We start from the raw sequence: 18,341 nt of genomic DNA on the forward strand, positions 1-18,341 counted from the left end.
CTGACAAAATGCCAACACCGGAAGATAATTCTTAATGATTTCTGAAGAAGCAAACGAATTTACAAAATAATGTTGATCAAAAAGAGCATCTTCTCCCCTTGCCTGGCCCTCCACCTGCCTTACAAAGGCGGAGCACACCCTGAGCAGCCAGAGAGCGTTTCCTTAGAAATGCTGTTAGCATCCTGAACTGGCCTGAGCCCAGATAGAGGCTCTATTGTAACTGCACAGAAACGGGAGAAGTCTCCAGGGGCTGCAACTTAAACACATTTTGGGGAAGTTGAAGTTACAGGCTTTTTCTTGCACTAGTCAATTAAAAAAAAAAAAAGGAATTCCTTTCTCGACTAAGCAAACTTCCTATGAGGGTAACCGAATAAAATCTGGCTTTACAAAGTAGGGACTCTCTCCCAGATTGAAGATTAGTGAGCACCTGTCAAAATCCAGACTCTAAATGAAAGGTCTGTCATATGTGACACCAACAGGTCAGTTCCAGGGGATTTTTAAATAAACGGACAGCCATGCTGCCAACTATGTGAAAGCTGGAGTGGCATTTGTATTCGCCGAGAAGGGGAAGGTAGTTCTGTTGGGTGAGGTCCACCGTGTGGCTGACAGTGGTCCGGGCTCCGGACTCTCGTTATCTCCTGACTGCTCAGTGCCCAGGGCCATCCGAAGCTGGTCAGGTTGGCCGTGTGACGGGCACACGCTAGGCAGAGTGAGGACTGAACTCGGGTCGCCCCACCTCCGAAGCTTTCACTCTTTCCTAGGACCACACCGTTTCGCAGCTGCTTCACCCGCGGAATGAAGAGATGCACGATGGCAAAACCAGGAAGACAGTTTGCTGGGAGGTTAATGATCAGTTTGTTATTGGGTTGTCGGAAAAGTCATGACGCAGTTTTGCAACGCGAGAAAAAAATATGTCATGACTTTTCCGACAACCCAACAGAATGACCGCTTTAGCTTGACGTGAAGTTATTTAATTTTTTGAACCAGGAGTCTTCAAGATACACCTCGATTCTGTGTTTCAAATGAGAATGTCACAGGGACCCCTGCTCTGAGACCCCTTTTCTTTTTCGTTCAACACATTCTTTCTGGGAATCTTAACCAAGTTCAAGCTCATTTCTCTTTTCAGAGCACCAGACCTGCCCACACAACTGCTCGCTGGAGTCCACCTGGATGTCCAACGCACGCTTCAAATTCAACGTCTCAAAACCGAATTGGGCATCTTTCCAAAGCCAGCTATTGCTCCGGTTTTTCTTTTCTGTGGCTGCCTGATTGCTCCAGCCAGGAACAAAGACTCGTGCTTCCCTACCCGCTACGTGGAATCCATTTCTGCCCCTGCATTCTGTTCCCACAAACAAACCCTGGTGGGTTTGCACCCCGATTATCGACACCTCTGACCTCACGATACGATCCATCTCCACAGGAATGCTAACCGTTCTGTAAGGATTACCCTCGGCCTTCACTGTGAAATCCGATTTCCTTAGCCAAGTGTGCAAAGCCTTTCAAGATTGGACTCCAGTCTCCCTTTCTTATCTCACACCTTCTCAAACTCCGTTCCTGAATGCCACGCTGTGTCACGCCAAAGATCTGTTCCTTGGGAAGTCCTTTCTCCAACACTCGCAGCCTCGCCACCTCGCCCCCAGGCTGGGTGAGGCACCTGCCCTCGGATCCTCTCCTGCCCTGTGTATCTCCATCACTCTGGCTGCCATCCTGCGATATAATTATTCCTCTGCTTTGTCTCCATTGGGCATCTGGGCCCCTCGAGGGCAGTGAGTATGTCTCATCACTTCTCCTCAATACCTAGCATCGTGTCCGGAATGCAGCAATCATGAGTAAGCTGACAGCACGGGAGCTCTTTTCCTCTGTAATGTAGGGGCTGCTAGAATGATCTTTCTGTCTATTCAACAACAGAATTTATAAGCACATGTCTGTCTGTCCACTGCCTGCCGGCCTGCCTGCCTGCCTGTTTAATTCACCTCCCTCCCTCTCAACTTTTTCAAAACAGATTTCAAGGTGCTTGAGTCACTTGTTGGTAAGACCCGGCGAGAAACAAAGCTTTCAAAGAACACATCAGAGAAAGCCCCATCCCTGGGCTCTGTGGTATTATACCAGAGTGTGACAGCCCCAAGGTGCTGCTACTTCTGTGACATGGCTGAGGAATCGCTGTCATGTGACATGGCCGGTAAGGTTTAGTGCAATGACATTTGTAACGGGAAGCCCTTGCTTTGACCTTAGCTTTCCTGTTGCCTAACCAGGTGGCTTTGGGCAAAGAAAGCTGTCCCACAGGTGTAAACTGGAGAGAATGAGATGGAGTTCACAGTGTTGACAGAGAATCAAACGCCACAGCGTTTTACTGATGTGAGAAGAGCTGCTCTAAAGCCTGCTGCCTTCCTCCCTGCCTCCGGTTTCACCAACAAGGACCGGCAGCAGGAGTCGGTCAGCGCAAAGGGCCTGTGGCCTGGGGCTGCACCCAGAGGGGGGCTGCTCTGCTCCACGCGGCAGACACCACCAGCAAGCTCCATGAGCCATCCTTCTGAACACGAGGCCGGACTTGGACAAAGAGAGGAAAACTTCTCAGCACAACCAATGGAACACGTGTCTTTCTGACACGACGCCAACATCCTTTCCTACGAAGGGACAGCCCTGTGTGCGTGATGGAAGCCAGACACGGGAGCTGCTTAACTGCCAACAGTAAACCTCCCCTTGTGAAACTGGGAGTGGGAGGAAGGTGTGAACGCAGAAGGAGCAAGGCGAGTGCTCTGGGATGTGCCTGCGAGCACCTGTGCTGGAACCGGAAGACGGGCCGACTTTGGTGTTATTTCTGGTGTGATTCTGTTGGAATTCCACATGGGGATTTTGGCTGCACCCCGCTTATTGTCTCAGACCGACCCCTCAGACCCTAAGCCCTCCCTAAGTCACGCCCTCTTCTTCCACCATAGCCCTACTGCCCAATGTTTCACATCAGAAGACATTCCATAAATAATAATAGTAGCTCAGACTTGCTCAGTACTTCCTGAGTGCCAGGCTGGTTCTTCACACTTAACAGGTCTTAACGTACTGACTCCTCACGCTGACCCGAGCAGGTGGGTACTTTCATCACCCAATGGTACAAACTGGAAACTGAGGTACAGAGGGGTCCCTCTTGATTGGATGAATTCATGATGAGTTCAACCTCTGCTACATCTACAACTGTCACGTAACAAACCACTAAAGAAAGGGGTTTTGAGTCAAGTTGGAATAATCATGATTACACTCAATCATTTTCTCATTGTAAGGAATCTTTAACTGTAGAAAATATAAATATAAACAAAATTCATAGTTTACTTCATGGTAGTGTTATCCCAGTACCCAGAGATAAATCATTTTTTTTATTGTAAAATTATTTGTAACAGTTTTAATGTACTAAACTTTTTATCTTCTTTTTGACTACACTTTATTTAAAGCTTAAAGTGGAACCACACTATGTATCATTTTATATCATACCCTTACATATATTTTGTTTTGACATTAAAGATTTTGAAAGTATGATTTAAAAAAGGATAACATCAAAATATAACATCTTGGACAATTCCAATTGTTTGTAGGATTGTGATTAATAATTTACTTTTAAAAAGTTAACATTTGCAAATGATAAACACAGTCGTGTTTATTGTAGACTGTTCACTTGAAAAATTTAGAAGAAAATGAAAGAAACATATGGGGCCCTCTGTGTATTAAATCTGGTGTTAAGAGCTTAGAATTCAAGCTACGAGTCATGGTCCCTGCCCTGAGGGGACAGCAAGAGGCAGACAAAGCCACAATACAGCACTGTAAGCATTTTTCCCCGGAAACAGCCTCCTCTCGCCATGACCGGACCCCAGCTGCCTGCCTGCATCTGTGCCTGGAGTCCGCCTTCTCTCTTACCTGAGACCAGCCCTGTAACCTGTGTTCTGGCTCCCACCCTCCTTTGCCACCCAAGGACTTCACTCTTGGAGTTGTCCCCTCTCTGCCACACCATCTATCTTTCCTTTCCTACCCAATCATGCCCGCTGACATCCAAAGATGCTGAAATGTCTATTTTAAAACTGAACAACCCTTCCTTGGTCCTATGATCCCCTTCACATCCCACCCACCTCTTTGAATTCTGTCACCATGGAAACTTCCGGTCCTTCCGCTCCTCTCATCAACCCTCAGCGTCTCTGCAACCATTCTAATCGGGCTTCTGTCTACCTGCTTCAGTGAAATGGTGCTTATCAGGAGTCATTCACAGCCCGCGTTCTTTCCAAATCCAACAGCCACTTCTCTGTCCTCCTCTCACTCAACTTCAGCAGCATCTGAAACACCGTTCTCTGGGTTTCAGAGATACCTCGTGCTTTTCCACCTACTTCATCGTCTACTCCTTACCGCCCTCTTGCAAGGTCTTCTTTCTGGGTCCTATTTCTAATTGTCAGAGTGTCTAACGCTCAACCTGAGGCCCCTCTTCTCCTTTGTGATGTGATTCATCTCATGCCTTTGTGAGTCCCCAACCTGTATCTTCACCTTTGCCTCCTTCCTCTGAGATCCAAACCCATATGCACATAATCTCGACTGGGATGTAGAGTGCGTGTTTCAATCATAATATGCTCAGTGCAGAACGCCTGAATACAACTCCTCTCTGACTTTTCATCTGAGATAACAGGACCACCCATCCAGTCGCTCAGGTCCCAGCCTAGTGGCCATCCCTGATTCCACTGTCATTCTCCTCCCACATCTGACCCATTAGCATGTCCTGCAATTTCTCACTGTGTCCAGAACTGCTATGGCCTGGGCCCAAAGTTCCCTGGCTGGCTGCCACAGTCGCCTAATTGGTCTCACTGTTCCCCTCTTGCCTCAGTCTTCATGTGATAACCAGAACGATCTTTTAAGTGTAAATACTAGTCTGTCATGTCCATATTTAAAACTCTCTCATGGGGTCGCCGGGTGGCTCAGTTGGTTAGAGCATGGGCTCTGAGCAACAGGGTTGCCAGTTTGATTCCCACATGGGCCAGTGAGCTGCACCCTCCACAACTAGATTGAAGACAACGACTTGATCTGAGCTGTCAGTGGGTGGCCGGATGGCTTAGCTGGTGAGAGCACATGCTCTTAACAACAAGGTTGCCGGTTTGGCTCCTGCATGGGATGGTGGACTGTGCCCCCTGCCCCCCGCAACTAAGATGAAACACGGCGACTGGACTTGGAGCTGAGCTGCGCCCTCCACTACTAAGATTGAAGGACAACAACTTGATTTGGAGCTGTCTTCAAAAAACTACTTAAAAAAACACACTGTTCCCTCAAAAAACACTCTGTGTTCCAATCAAGTTTAGAAAACAAGCAAACAAAAAACCTCTCTCATGACTTCCTACTGCAATTAGGAAAAAAAATCCAATTTCTTTATCACAGTCTATAAGGCCCTTCATGATCTGGACCCTGCCCATCTCCTCCCACCCCCGACTCTGTCCCAATCACACTGATTTTATTTCTTGAAGGAGCAAAAATACATTCCCACCTCAGAGCCTTTGCACTTGCCATTCCATTTCTAGAATGCTTTCCTGCCCCAGCTTCCTGGTTTCCTCATAAACGTCCTCTCCTCAAAGACACCTTTTTCTGAACATCTCAGATTAAGATGATCCACTCCAATCCACACTTTATCTATTACTGTTTGATGTTGTTTGTAGCACTTACCTCTACCTGAAATTATTTTATTCACACAGTGTTTATTTCCTACTTCCCCTCCAGAGTGCTCACTCTAAAAGAGTCACCTAGACTCGGTCATCCCTGCATCCTCAGCATCTAGAGCTGAGCCTGGCATCTAATGGTTAATCAGTGAATATTTACGGACTATTGAATGAAGGACAGAAGCAACAAGGTATAAAGAGATTACAAAATGCTATGAACATCACAGACAAACAGCATTTATAACCTATCATCGAGACTGGCAAATTTTTCATATACTGATGGTGCCAAAATATATATATATATATATATATATATATATATATATTTATATATATGCATATTTTAAGAAAGGAAAAAACTGTATTAAAATTGTAAAACTCAATATATACTGATAACAAAAGATGAATACAAGTCATGTGCATACATTTTTTTGGCACTTCTGATATTTACGTCTAATTAGTTTTTTTAATGCCACAGGTGCTAAACTCAGGGTCATATTGTATGATTTATTTTGTAGACTGCTCAGTTTTAAATTCCAAGTTATAGCATGGTAGCTTTCAAAAGTATATTTCCCTCCAGTTTTTCTTAATATGCCATAATTTTTAAAAATTAATAAACTTGCTTTTAAAGAGAAGTATTAGGTTCACAGCAAAACTGGGCAGAAAGCACAGCGAGTTCCCATGTACGCCCTGCCCCCACACACGCACAGCTTCCCAGACTTTCAACATCTCACACCAGAGTGGGTACATTTGTGACAATCAATGAGCCTGAACTAACACGTCATTATCACCCAAAGTCCATCGTTTATATTAGGGTTCACTCTAGGCGTCGTACATTCCGTGAGTTCCGACAAATGTACTCGTAGAATGATGCTTATGCACCATATGGTATCAGACCCAATAGTCTCACTGCCCTAAACATCCCCTCCCTGCCCCCAAGCCCTGGCAACCACTGATCTGAAAAGATCTAAAACTCTCTCCATAGTTTTGCCTTTCCCAGAATGTCAAATACTTTGAATCATACAGGATGCAGCCTTTTCAGACAATGTGCCATCAATTTTAACATGAAAGCTATGCTGTATTGTACAGCCTATTTTTAAAATTTGAAATGAACCACAAATATTTGCCCGTATTGAATAGTTTTAAAACAGTTTTCCATGAGGATGTACTGTAATTTCATTATTAATCTATGTTTTGATATTGAAAAAATTTCTATAGTTTAGCAGTAAAACAAACACACTATGTGTGGGGTTGAGTGGACGTCCAGAAAGCGCTGGACCTGGGTTAGAATCTGCCACTCAGTAGCGGTGTGACCGTGGACAGCTTTTATTTCAACCACCCTAAGCTTCTCCTGGCTCCTCCATCAGATGGAGATGATGACGGTGCTGCGCTCATAGAAATGTCAGGGTAGTAAGTGATGTATGCGGAGCACTCGGGACAAGTGCTCACAAATGCGCATTACTGTCGTGTCACGTATCTGTCTACAACTCTCTCTTCTTAGAATATAAGCTAAACGTGGCGTTAGTAAAAGGATCGGCACATAAGGTTTTGAACACATACTATCAAACTGCTTTTGTGACAACTGGCGCGAGTTCTATCCTTACAGGAGTGGACACCAGTGTGCATCTTACTGCATGGTAGACCCTAGTACTGGTTTTAAATCTTTGCCAATGTGAGGGCAAGAGGCTGATCCCTTACTCTCTGACATTTCTGATTAGATGTGAAATCCGACACTTTTCATTGCGTTCTGTATGTTGACAATTTGCATGCTTTTCTCTTGTGAACTGTCTTCATGTCTTTTGCTCATTTTTTTCTAGTGAGCCATTTCTTTATGTTTCCCCAAATGCGTTGTAACAATATTACTTCTTTATTGGTTAAAATTGTTTTGTCTTTTAATATTATCTATGGCGTATAAAATAGTATTTGTTTTCTTCTCTGATTAAAAAAGAAATAAGTATATATTATAGAGAATTTGGAATATGCAGAAAAGTACAAATAAGAAAATAAAACCCCAAACCCCACATAGAATTAATGTTAAAATTCAAGAATACATCTTTCCATGTTTTTTTTTGTCCCTCCATTTATTTATTATTCAATATATATTTACTGGGTGCCTTGTATGGGCCAGACACTGTGCTGGAGAGAAAGCAGTGAATATATTATACACAGGACATGTAATTTTTTTTTTTAAACAGAACTGAGAGCAAACTATATGTGTGTGTATACTCCTTAAAATACCACTTTTCAAAAATTAACTTTTTACTGAAAAAAGTATATATATTATAGCTTGACGAATTTTCACAAACAGAACATACTCATGTAATCAACACCAGGCTAAGAAAAAGAATGATCACAATTCCATAATTTGGAAATATTTATTATTATAAATACTTTCCTTTATCTTATTAGTAAGAATTCCTGGACATATAATTAGGGCAAATGGTATCATCCTTACTGAAGGCTTTCGATGCTTGTTGCCAAATGGCTATCCAAAAATTAATTCCTGTAAGCAATGTGAGATCGCCTTTTGGTCTACTCATATTTCCTGTGTGAATTTTATTCTTTCATATCTTAACTCGCCTGTTTGAGCATATAAATTGAATAATTTATTCCTTCACTGTTAATTTGTTTGGCTTCATTTAACACCTACAATATTTTTCTACAAGTTGAGTCTGTGTGTAAGCTCTCTCTTCTGGAATGACATAGTCCAATGTCAAAGGTGGCCAAAATTAATCTTCATAATATTGCAGAATTATAAAGCACTTAACATTTTATAAATTATATCTAACAATTATATTTAACATTTGGTTGAGTTAGATGCTATTACCATTCTTTGTGAAAAATTTTCTAGGTATTTTTGCCTATTTATCTCTTCAAATAGACTGTAGAATAATTTTTTTCATATTACAGAAAACAAAAGGAAAAGAAAAAAATCTCATTTACTCAAATCTTCATTTATAGTTCTCAGCAAGATGGCATAGTTTTATACATATATTTCTTACAAATACTTCTTATATAGGTTACTTTTTACTCTTTCTTTTTTTATTTTCTTTTTGTCTTGTAGTTACTGCTATTTTAAAATTATAATTTAAAATTTTACATGAATGGCTATATCATTCACGTAGAAATTTATTAGTTCTTAATAAATTTAATAAAAGAATTTATTAAATTCTTAATTCTATAACCTTTCACTTTTCAGAAGCCTATTATAAATTCTAAGACTATTCCAATATTTTCTTCAGCTTTCTATGTATATCCAATCTTCTGCAAAAAACAATAGTTTTATTCTCTTTCATTTCATTAATTATAAGTTATTTCTTACTCATTGCTCCAAACTCCTAGAACGATGCTGAATAGTAGCGCCTACAGAGGGCATTCTTATTTTTGTTTCCATCTGTATGACAATTGGCTTCTATTATTTTACTGTTAAGAACAATGCTGGCTGTTGGTATTAGGTTTCACAATCTTTTATTATGTTGAACAGCTATATACTTGGACTGAACTTTCTGATGAACATCAGAATTAAGTAAGTCTGAATATATTTTGTATTTCTATATTTTACTTGAGATAAAATAAAGATGACAGGATCTTGTAAAAAGTGATAAAGAAATAAAAACATTTAAAATTATTCATTACTCATTGTAATGAATAAAATATGGGCATTGCTTCTTTTTGGCCATCACTCACAATACAGTTAAATACACATGTATTATCTCTAAAAATTATTTGTTGCCTGAAAAGCTTCTTTTGCAACCTAAACTGAGGGTGTTGCTGTTATTTTTGTTAACTAAGGAAATGCACAAAGCCAAGCAACCAACCTTAAAAATAGGGAGGCAAAGTCAACTCTTGTCTTCCACGGGGAAGGAAACAAATTTCTAGTCCATTCTATTCTAACAGATGAGAGTTCAATCTAACAAATATTTAATGGTCAACATGCATAAGGTGATATTCTGGGTGTTAGGATGTTACTAGGATTTCAAAAAAAATTTGATCCTTTATGTTTGCTGAATTTATCAGGAGACAATAAATAAGTATACAAAAGCTTACGGACAGAGCTGAAAATGGCAATGGGCTTACGTATGCACGTGTATATGTCCATGGGTACCTTTACGTTTGGAATGTCAGTGCTGATACGTCCCCTCAGGCGCATGTACAATAGTTAGTCTTGGCTTGTGGAAGGGATGGAAAGCAGAAAACAGCTTCCAGCTCTTCCTGAAGCGTTTTCTTTGCAAGAACCCACGAGACCCTTCCTCAGGCAGCAGGGAACCCCAGCTTCCAGCAGCCACACAACAGCTGGACCCTGGACATCAGAGTTTCTTCTTGTTTATTTACAGAGACTAAAGCACCTTCTAGGTGAATTATGTTTTTCAACTCAAAAAAAAGTCAACTTCTGAATTAGTTTAAAACGTTTACACTTTTGAAAGTATTATGTCAATACAGAATTCTTCACTGGAATTGGAAGCTGCTTAGCATTAGCGTGACTGATATTTTAAAGAAAGACTTTTTTTTCCTAGCTAAAAATAAATGTATAAACAAAATACATTAAAATAATTAACAGATGATAACCTAAGTTTTAGAGGAATAAAATAGCATTGCAAATTTAAAGACTGAATTAAACCAAGGAGCAGACTAATTTCTTTGCTTACAAAAAAAACAAAAAAAAAGACATCATTCCAGCTGACTTCCTTTACATTATGGCATTCCTTACAGGCTGTCCACAGCTCCTTTGCTTGGCCTTTGACTCAACAAAACCAGGCTCTGCGGAGACCGGAACCTTCTGTCTCAGGCCTTTTCTTAATAGAAAAGATGAAAACAAAGGGGTACAAGAGCAGAGACGTAAAAAAGAGGCCTGGGATAGGAGTCTACTATGGGAGACCCAAGAAAGGGCGAGAGTGTTCAGGTCACAAATCCTGACACCAAACAGTGCTCTGGTGTGTCCCAGATAACCACGCACAAAGCACTAGGAGAGTAAAGGAGACAGCTCCAAGGCCGCTCCACACCTGACCAGGTGAAGGTGGTGTATACACCACCTTCCTGTGCCCGAGGAGGGTTCCTGTGTCTTCCCAACCTGGTCCCCGCAGGGAGGGAGTGTGGCGTGAGAGCAGGCCCTTGGAGATGACTGCCATGTCAGTGATATCAGTAGGACGGCAACCATAAAGCCAGAGAAACGGTATACTTAACACCAGACAGAAAGAGAAAATGCAACAGAAGCATACACCTTATTTTTATTTAGACTTAATATCCATCTTGATGAACTAGTTTCCTCTAACTGTGGAAAAAAAATCGAGCAGGAAAACTGACCAACAGCAAGTTAAACTGAAACATTTATCGTATGTGGAAGGCCTTTCCTCACTCTGTTTGCAGACTGCCTTTCAATAAAAGTCCAACAGAATGAACTCTTTCTCCATTCAGTCAGAAAGAGTCCTACTTCATGAAAAAAGCTGAAAAAGAAACTCCAGTTCCATACTGTCATTCATAAAAAATGACTTCCATAGAAGCATCATCATATTGCACACAAGGACCTTTTGGTAAAATGATACACACAGGACATTAGATGCAGAAATAGGAAAGGTAGCAGTCAGTCCACTATGAAACCAAAGTCTAAACCCTTCTCTCTGCTGGGGGAAAATATTATTTCCTTTGATAATTATGTCTCCCTGCCACTCATGTTCCTTAACATGTCAAACATTTTTATTGGTGCCAAAAAAAAAAAAAAAAGGAAAGAAAAAAGAAAATTTCTTTTTATTTTTTTTCCTGCAGTGTCAACAAAATTTAAATTGTGATTGCTTTTATTAAACAATGTCACTAAATGAGATGACACATAAGACTTAAAACTAAAAATGGTTAACTTTATGTTTTAAAGTTTATGTTTTAAAATTACAATCCTATGCTAAATTTCCTAAAGAATATCCTAATGATCGTTTTAGGCACACACTTGGAGAGCACAAGGATTGTTACTGGAAATCCTTCACGTAGTGTATTTCATTGTTCAGAATCTCTTATAAGCCAAAGCTGTGAGCTAACCAAATTATACGGAGGGGTAGCTGGCAAAAAAAGTTAAGATTTTTAAAGAAAATAAGGCTAAAGATCAACAATAAGAGTTCAGAAATCAAACTGAAAGCTAACTAACAGATTGTTAATCTCCTTGAAATTAATTGTACCACTGCTCCTAAAAAGCTAAAAACATGTCATTTAAATATTCATGTCCCCTACCACAGCACGTTGCTAACTGGAGTGTGAAATCAGGCATTACCACATCATTGCTGCCTGATGAGATAATTTTGGTTTCCTTAGGAGTATTAGGCCAGTACATTTATTTTTGCCAGGAAATCATTTTACTTTTTATTTTGAAGAAACTAATATTTGCAATGACCAGTCCCAAGTTTGTTGAGTTACAAAAATATAAACTAAAAGTTTGAAATAAATACAAGAATCCATTTATTTTTAGAACATGCAAATTTAGAGCAAGTCAACAATTTCCAAAGACAAAGGCTAAATGAATCTTTCCTTTAGACTTTTGCTGATACTCTTATGTTAATCCTCAACTAAAATGACTGAAATTCAACTTTTGTAAGGTTACAAGCTTAAATTTTTTTTCCACTATTGCTTTTTATATTTGGCTGAATTATACCTTCATTCTTTTCTCCTTTACTTCTCATAAGAAACCTCACACCAAGAACAGAATCTGATATTTCAATTACTGTGGAGACCTCTATACTTTTCTTTTTTTTTTTTTAATTTTGGGTTTATAGAAAAATGACATCCTCTCCATCCTTAAACCAGAACTTTCAACATATACGTTTATTTCAGATACTCTCTCTATACGGTTTAGCATAAATAATGTCAGTAAACAAATAAAAATCTGGCTGCATCACATCAAAACTGAGTTTGGAAGTTTTTCAGTTTATATTATACTTGCCCATTTCTCACTTTTCACCACACAGTTTTGGCACTGTATAGACAAGCTATGGCATTTTTAAGAAGGTAGAGTTTAAACACAATAGCAAATTACTGCTAATTTCTTCTTGATGGGTGCTATTAACACCTATTAACATCAATAAGAGGAACAAGGTTGTACCCAACACAAAATATCAGCCTAGCCTGTGTCATTAGAAACAAATGGAAACTTAGGAAAGGAATTTGAACATGCTAGTAAAATATGAAATTTTTCTGTGCTGCTCTCTTACGAAGTGAATCGCAACCATAAATCAGAAACAGCTTTTGAAAATAAGTATGATTATTAAGCTTTTCTAAAGGCAGTTCTAACTTGTCACTTATTTGGAATATTTCTACCTTAAAAAGTACTAATGCCTCACACGTAACTTCCTTCAGGAAAGCAAACACTTTAAAATGCAAAAAGCTTTTGTATTTTACTCTAACTGTAAAAATAAATATTTCAGTAAGGAATGGCAAAAAAAAAATGAAGCACAATTTAAATAATTTCATTGCACTGGAAGTTGCCAATTCGTCTGTGAGTGGTTTCACTGCAGATGAAAAGAAATCAAAATACAGGACAGATGTTGAACAAACCGCATTTAAGTTCTGTCACACACTGGCATTTTTCGAATGATTTTGGCTCATCTATTAAGTAAGGTGCATTTTACTTGATTTTGAAAAGGGAAACATCAGGAAATATTTAAAGGCCAATTGCTGCCAATTAACTTTGATCAGTAAAAGTTCTATTTGAATCTTTCAGATTCTTCTCCTGTCTGAAATAACAGACATGTATAAAATCTAGCAAAACAACAACTTGATGACTAATGCCTGTTAGCAGCCCTACCACAAGCGTGCTTAACAGCAGGATTTAAATAAACAACCGTCCCTATTAAGAAGGGAGTGAAATGTAGGTACAGCCATGTTTTCTCAGAATGGAGGTAGGGAGAACAATATTCCTTATTCTTAGGAATGCTGCCCACTGAGATCATTGGGTGTCATGGCCGACAACTCATGTAACTAGCCATCTTACACAAGTTTCCCCCCCAAATTATAATGAACAAATAAAATCAGCAGCAGTTTGACATAGGAAATCCTGTTGCCCAGAGCTCTGAACAAAATCCAACGAACTGGGTGAGCCAGAAAGGAAGGCACCCAACCCCAGCACAGCAACAATCTGACACAGACATCTACGCAAGCATCAGAAATTCTGTTGAGTTCTAATGGCAATCCATCTCAACAGTGGTTATGTAACTGAGAAATCCATAGCTTCGGCTAATCAACAGCTTTGTGTTTTAGAGTCTTGACATCCAATTTTAATCCTTTTCAACGGTTGTGTGGACTCTAACGTTGAAACACGACAGCCCAAGTAAAGCAAAGCCATACTATGAAAGCAAAATGCATTACCACATAATCGACAATTCCTTTCGCTCATTATTCCAATTATATATTAGAAAAATAATGTCCCAGTATTGTAAGACCAATCACTCACTTTCAGACATGCGACATGAAGTATGTATAAAATAACTGCACTTACTTCTAAGTCGTTAAAAAATAGATGTGTGTCTGCCAAGTTGAAAATCATTTCTTCCATGCGCAGTCCAAGGGAAACTGAAGTAGGTGGATCCTAAAGGAAGAATTGTATAGGTCAATAACATATAGACTTCAGGTTACATGAAATACAGTGTCACACTGAGATGGAATCAGTGGCCGGAAAGACCAAAAGTGACCCATTGGGTGGCTTGGGCTCCAGCTGCTTTTGGTGTGTTTTATTCTGTAGCAAACTTCAGTGACTTATTTTATTTAAAAAGTGCCCCCAAATGTTGTTGGTACTTTGCATAAAAGAAGAAATAACTTGCTGCTTAAAATATGACAAAAATGTAAAATCTAGGGTTGCTGTGACACACAAAACTGAGGAAATTCAGCTTCACACGTCTGTTTCAGGAACCCAAAAATCAATGAATCAAGAAGACATTGTTTATGTTAGACCATAAACCATGAAGGGGTCTAAAAGCATTGTCACAAATATCAGAAAATAGGAACATATGGGTTGATTTCAGAAGGGCAGTAAATACTAATTTTACTGCAGCTAACTATCCTTAACTTTTAAAAATTTCTTCAGCCTGCCTGCCAATTTTCAGAATCCTTGAAGAAGTGATGGCCATTCTGATCACCTGGTACCACGTCCAGCTCAGGGAGCTGATCCTGACAGTCATGTGACACTATCCAGTCATCAGCCAGCCAGTACCATACACAGAGGAGAGTACCAGCATTCTGAGGTGTCAGCGACTTCTATCCAATGCTTCACACAACCCACATCCTGATGACATTTACTGGCACTGGGATGAAATCAAGGGAATATGGGTATATTTATTTGTAGGTTTTATAGTATTACTGCATTTGTCATGTATCAAACCGAGGAAGCCAACGTGGTGCGTGCATGGTTCATATCCTGCATGATTAGTGAAGGCGGACAAAAATTCTGTAGAGAAAGTATTCAAGTATGTAATATGAGACTTGAAAGTTGTATTGGCATTCTGATAACAATACAAACTCCCACAAGTATGGCATTTTCCCAAAGGATGATAATTTTGATATCCTGAATTATTATCACAGCAAACTTTGGGAAGAAGTACAGAATCTACCTGTATCATCACTTAATCAGGCAAAGAGTAACTAGAGGAATGCTGCCTTCACACAGACCATCCGTCGGGCTGGGGTGTGCTTTTTGTGTGTTTCACCTGTCTTTGAGTCTTATTTATAGCCGAGAACATAAAAGTCAGAAAAAATAAGATGCTTGCTGTGTCACAGTGTCCAACATAAACCTTGTATGTTTTCTCTATTGTCTTCATTCCAAAGCTTAAGCCTTGCTTGTGTCTTACTCTCTACTCTCCATGTAGCCACAGTCTATCATGCCCTTAAGTGTTACCTTGAGGGCCGCCTCCTCATGGACTTGGGGACGTAGCAGGAAGCGCCAGAAGCAGAACCCTTGACCCTGAGCTCAGGTCTTACCTTTGCTTCTCACTTTGGTGCCCTCGCCTGCTGAGCCTCACTTTGCTCATCTAATACAAGCAACAGGCTAGAGGGCCACCACTTTGTTTTCATAGAACAAACAGGGTGAAAAAATTCTCTTAGAAGAAAAATATTCTCATCTCTTAATTTGACACAATGCTATGTGTTCCTACACCTCTGAGAGAGCAGGGGCCTGAGATGGAGGTGGGAAGGAAGACTCAACCCTGTTAGCCCCGCCCACCAGCACCATAAGCCACACCCACACTGCTAGCCCCACCCCCACCACCATCTCCAGAGACACACTGCCAGCACAGTTCAGAGTCTACTTTTCAGAAATCTCGGGGGTGGGAGGTGTTCGGGAAATATGGCCGGATGACATGACTGGCCTCAATGCCTCTGCTACCTAGGCCTTCTCTGCCAGGTGGCTGACAGTGGGAAGGAGGCAGAGAACACAGTATTGCCAGAAGTTGGGGGTTAGAATGGTGAAGGGTTTCATGAACACCCCAGGGTTTATAAGAGGGGCAGAAGAGTAAAGGAAGATGTAGAGGCCAAGTGAGTGTGTGAGAGCTGCCCGGATGGATGGAAACACTTCCCTCAGCTTCTCTGTGTGGTGATTCATACCCCTTGGCATTCTCAAACTGTCCCTGTTGAAAACCACCTAAGATCTATAAAACATCACAGGTTGAGAAGAATTAAAGCAGTTTACAAATAAGTAAAGAGAAACTCTCACTGAATCTTGGTTTTATAGGAAATGGCTCATTCACTTGGATTCTAAGTACCAGCAAGGGTGCTGGAAAAAGCCACCGCTGGAATATCCCCAGAGCAGAATTAACCAGCGGGGGGAGTTCAAACAGCTGTTTCTAAAACAAAACACCTGACGAAGGTGTTTACTCCCTCTAGTTCAGGCCAATAAAAATACACTGACTTGTCTCATAACCCGGTCAATGAATCTTTTTATGTGGCAAGGCAGAAGAGACCCCATTTCTTTAATGGCCAATTCTGGGATTTATGTGCCATGGTATTGTTACTTCTGAAAAAGCAGTATTTCTCCTTGCTATGGTTGCTTATTTATATCACCATCAAAAGAATCACTCCATTGTTTGTAATATATATAGCATACTTTAACTTTTCTTCATAAATTAGAGTAATGGCTTGCTAGTCGGAATACTAATAAATTTTAAAGGCTTGTTCCGTCTTGTGGTCAAATACGACACAGATGTTGGCCTTATTTACCTTTTAATGTTCTTTTTTTTTTCTTTTGTTATTAGCTTTCATGCCTTAACAGTTTTTATCCCTGCCACTCCACGGTTATTGTTATGAAATATTTGCTACACTAAAAGAACAGTTTAACAGTTAACTGGAATGAGAAATTTTTAAAATAGGAAGGCGCTCTACAAGAGAAGGCAGTGTTTCTCAAGCATTTTTTTGAACCACAATGAATAGTAAAAAATACATTTTACACCATGATCTATTCAGTAATACCTCTCTCTGTCTCTCTCTCATACACACACACACACACACACACAGCTGAAATAATGTGAGTTTGGCCAAAGAAGATTTTCCTCACTGTGTGAGGATAATATCAAAATACTCTGATATTTTTCATTTCCTAGCTCACCAAAGTGTCGCAGTCCACAGTTTGAAAAGCACAGCCCCAGAGGACACCTACTTCTGATCTGATAGGAAAACGAGTGTCGGGGGTGTGGTGCTTTGCTTGTGACAACGAGGCTGGCTGGGTGCAAAGCCATCTCACCCACAGCACTTTACCTGAGAGGCTGCCAGCTGAAGGGCAGGCGGAGACGCATGCGCGCAGGTACACTCACACACTCTGACACTGGAGCGCTCATATTGAGGCTAGATTTTATTTTCCTCTTCTAATAATCTTTTCATGCCTTTCACATTTTAAAAACAGGTCCAAGTCAAATGTGACAAAAGCTAACACTGAACAGTTAATAAATTAGTCATAGCTTGATGGCTTATTTTGGCATATTTAGAAGGAGCAAGAAAAAAACATATTTTTTAAGGCCAATACTGAGAGATTAAAATCACCATGTCTTTGGCTTCATCTTCCTTTTCTTGCGCTGTATAGTAACAAATTCCAGAGCTGCAGCTAGGAAATAGTTGCTTTCAAAACACCATGTTTTGCTATATGACTTTTGAAAAATTATAAAACTTTGCCTCCACCTCAAAGAGGTTTGAAGTAAACCGTTTGGCCAAATATTTCCATTCTTCTCTGAACTTTACCCCTCGGTGGCACCTGCCGCTGCTATCTGATCTCTTCTCGACATTTCTCCTCTGGTGCCTGTTACATCGTCAATCTCTTCTGGGCATCTTCCTAGAATCTCATTGTCCAGTACCTATCCCTTCAATGATGCTGGTCCCTGGCACTGTCTGCAGCCATACCTCATTCTATTCACCCAGCCTTGCAGACCCCAGCACACTCGTGACCTCCCCCCCGACCCCATTCTCCTCTATTAAATCTGATCTCAATGCCAGGCCCACGTATCAATAACATATTGGTCATTTCTACTTGGCTGCCTCACAGAGCACCTGACAATGTGCTGCAAATTGGAGTCATCATATTTCCCCTGGAAACCTACTGTTTTCCTTTGAAAGAATGGCACCCTCCCAGCCCCAAACCCTGGCATTCTTCTAAACAGCCTCTTTTGACCCCCCCACCAAATCAATCTCGACATCCGGCCCCTGGGACCTGGAATTCACCCCTTA

The 18,341-nt window shown here is 40.5% G+C and overlaps 1 protein-coding gene across 1 annotated transcript in view; it reads right to left on the bottom strand.

The window, feature by feature from the left end:
- Positions 1–14,094: 14,094 nt before the first annotated feature.
- LOC109383290 (eyes absent homolog 1-like) overlaps positions 14,095–18,341 on the bottom strand; it is a gene marked incomplete at its 3' end in the record, with an annotated part of 255,798 nt that continues 251,551 nt past the window's right edge. Inside the window, exon 13 of the mRNA XM_019643588.1 lies at positions 14,095–14,229. Within this exon, the coding sequence (XP_019499133.1) occupies positions 14,095–14,229 (135 nt within the window). The remainder of the gene's footprint in view (positions 14,230–18,341) is intronic.

The sequence above is a fragment of the Hipposideros armiger genome, unplaced genomic scaffold (genome assembly GCF_001890085.2).
Source record: "Hipposideros armiger isolate ML-2016 unplaced genomic scaffold, ASM189008v1 scaffold_80, whole genome shotgun sequence".
Taxonomy (NCBI): Eukaryota; Metazoa; Chordata; class Mammalia; order Chiroptera; family Hipposideridae; genus Hipposideros; species Hipposideros armiger.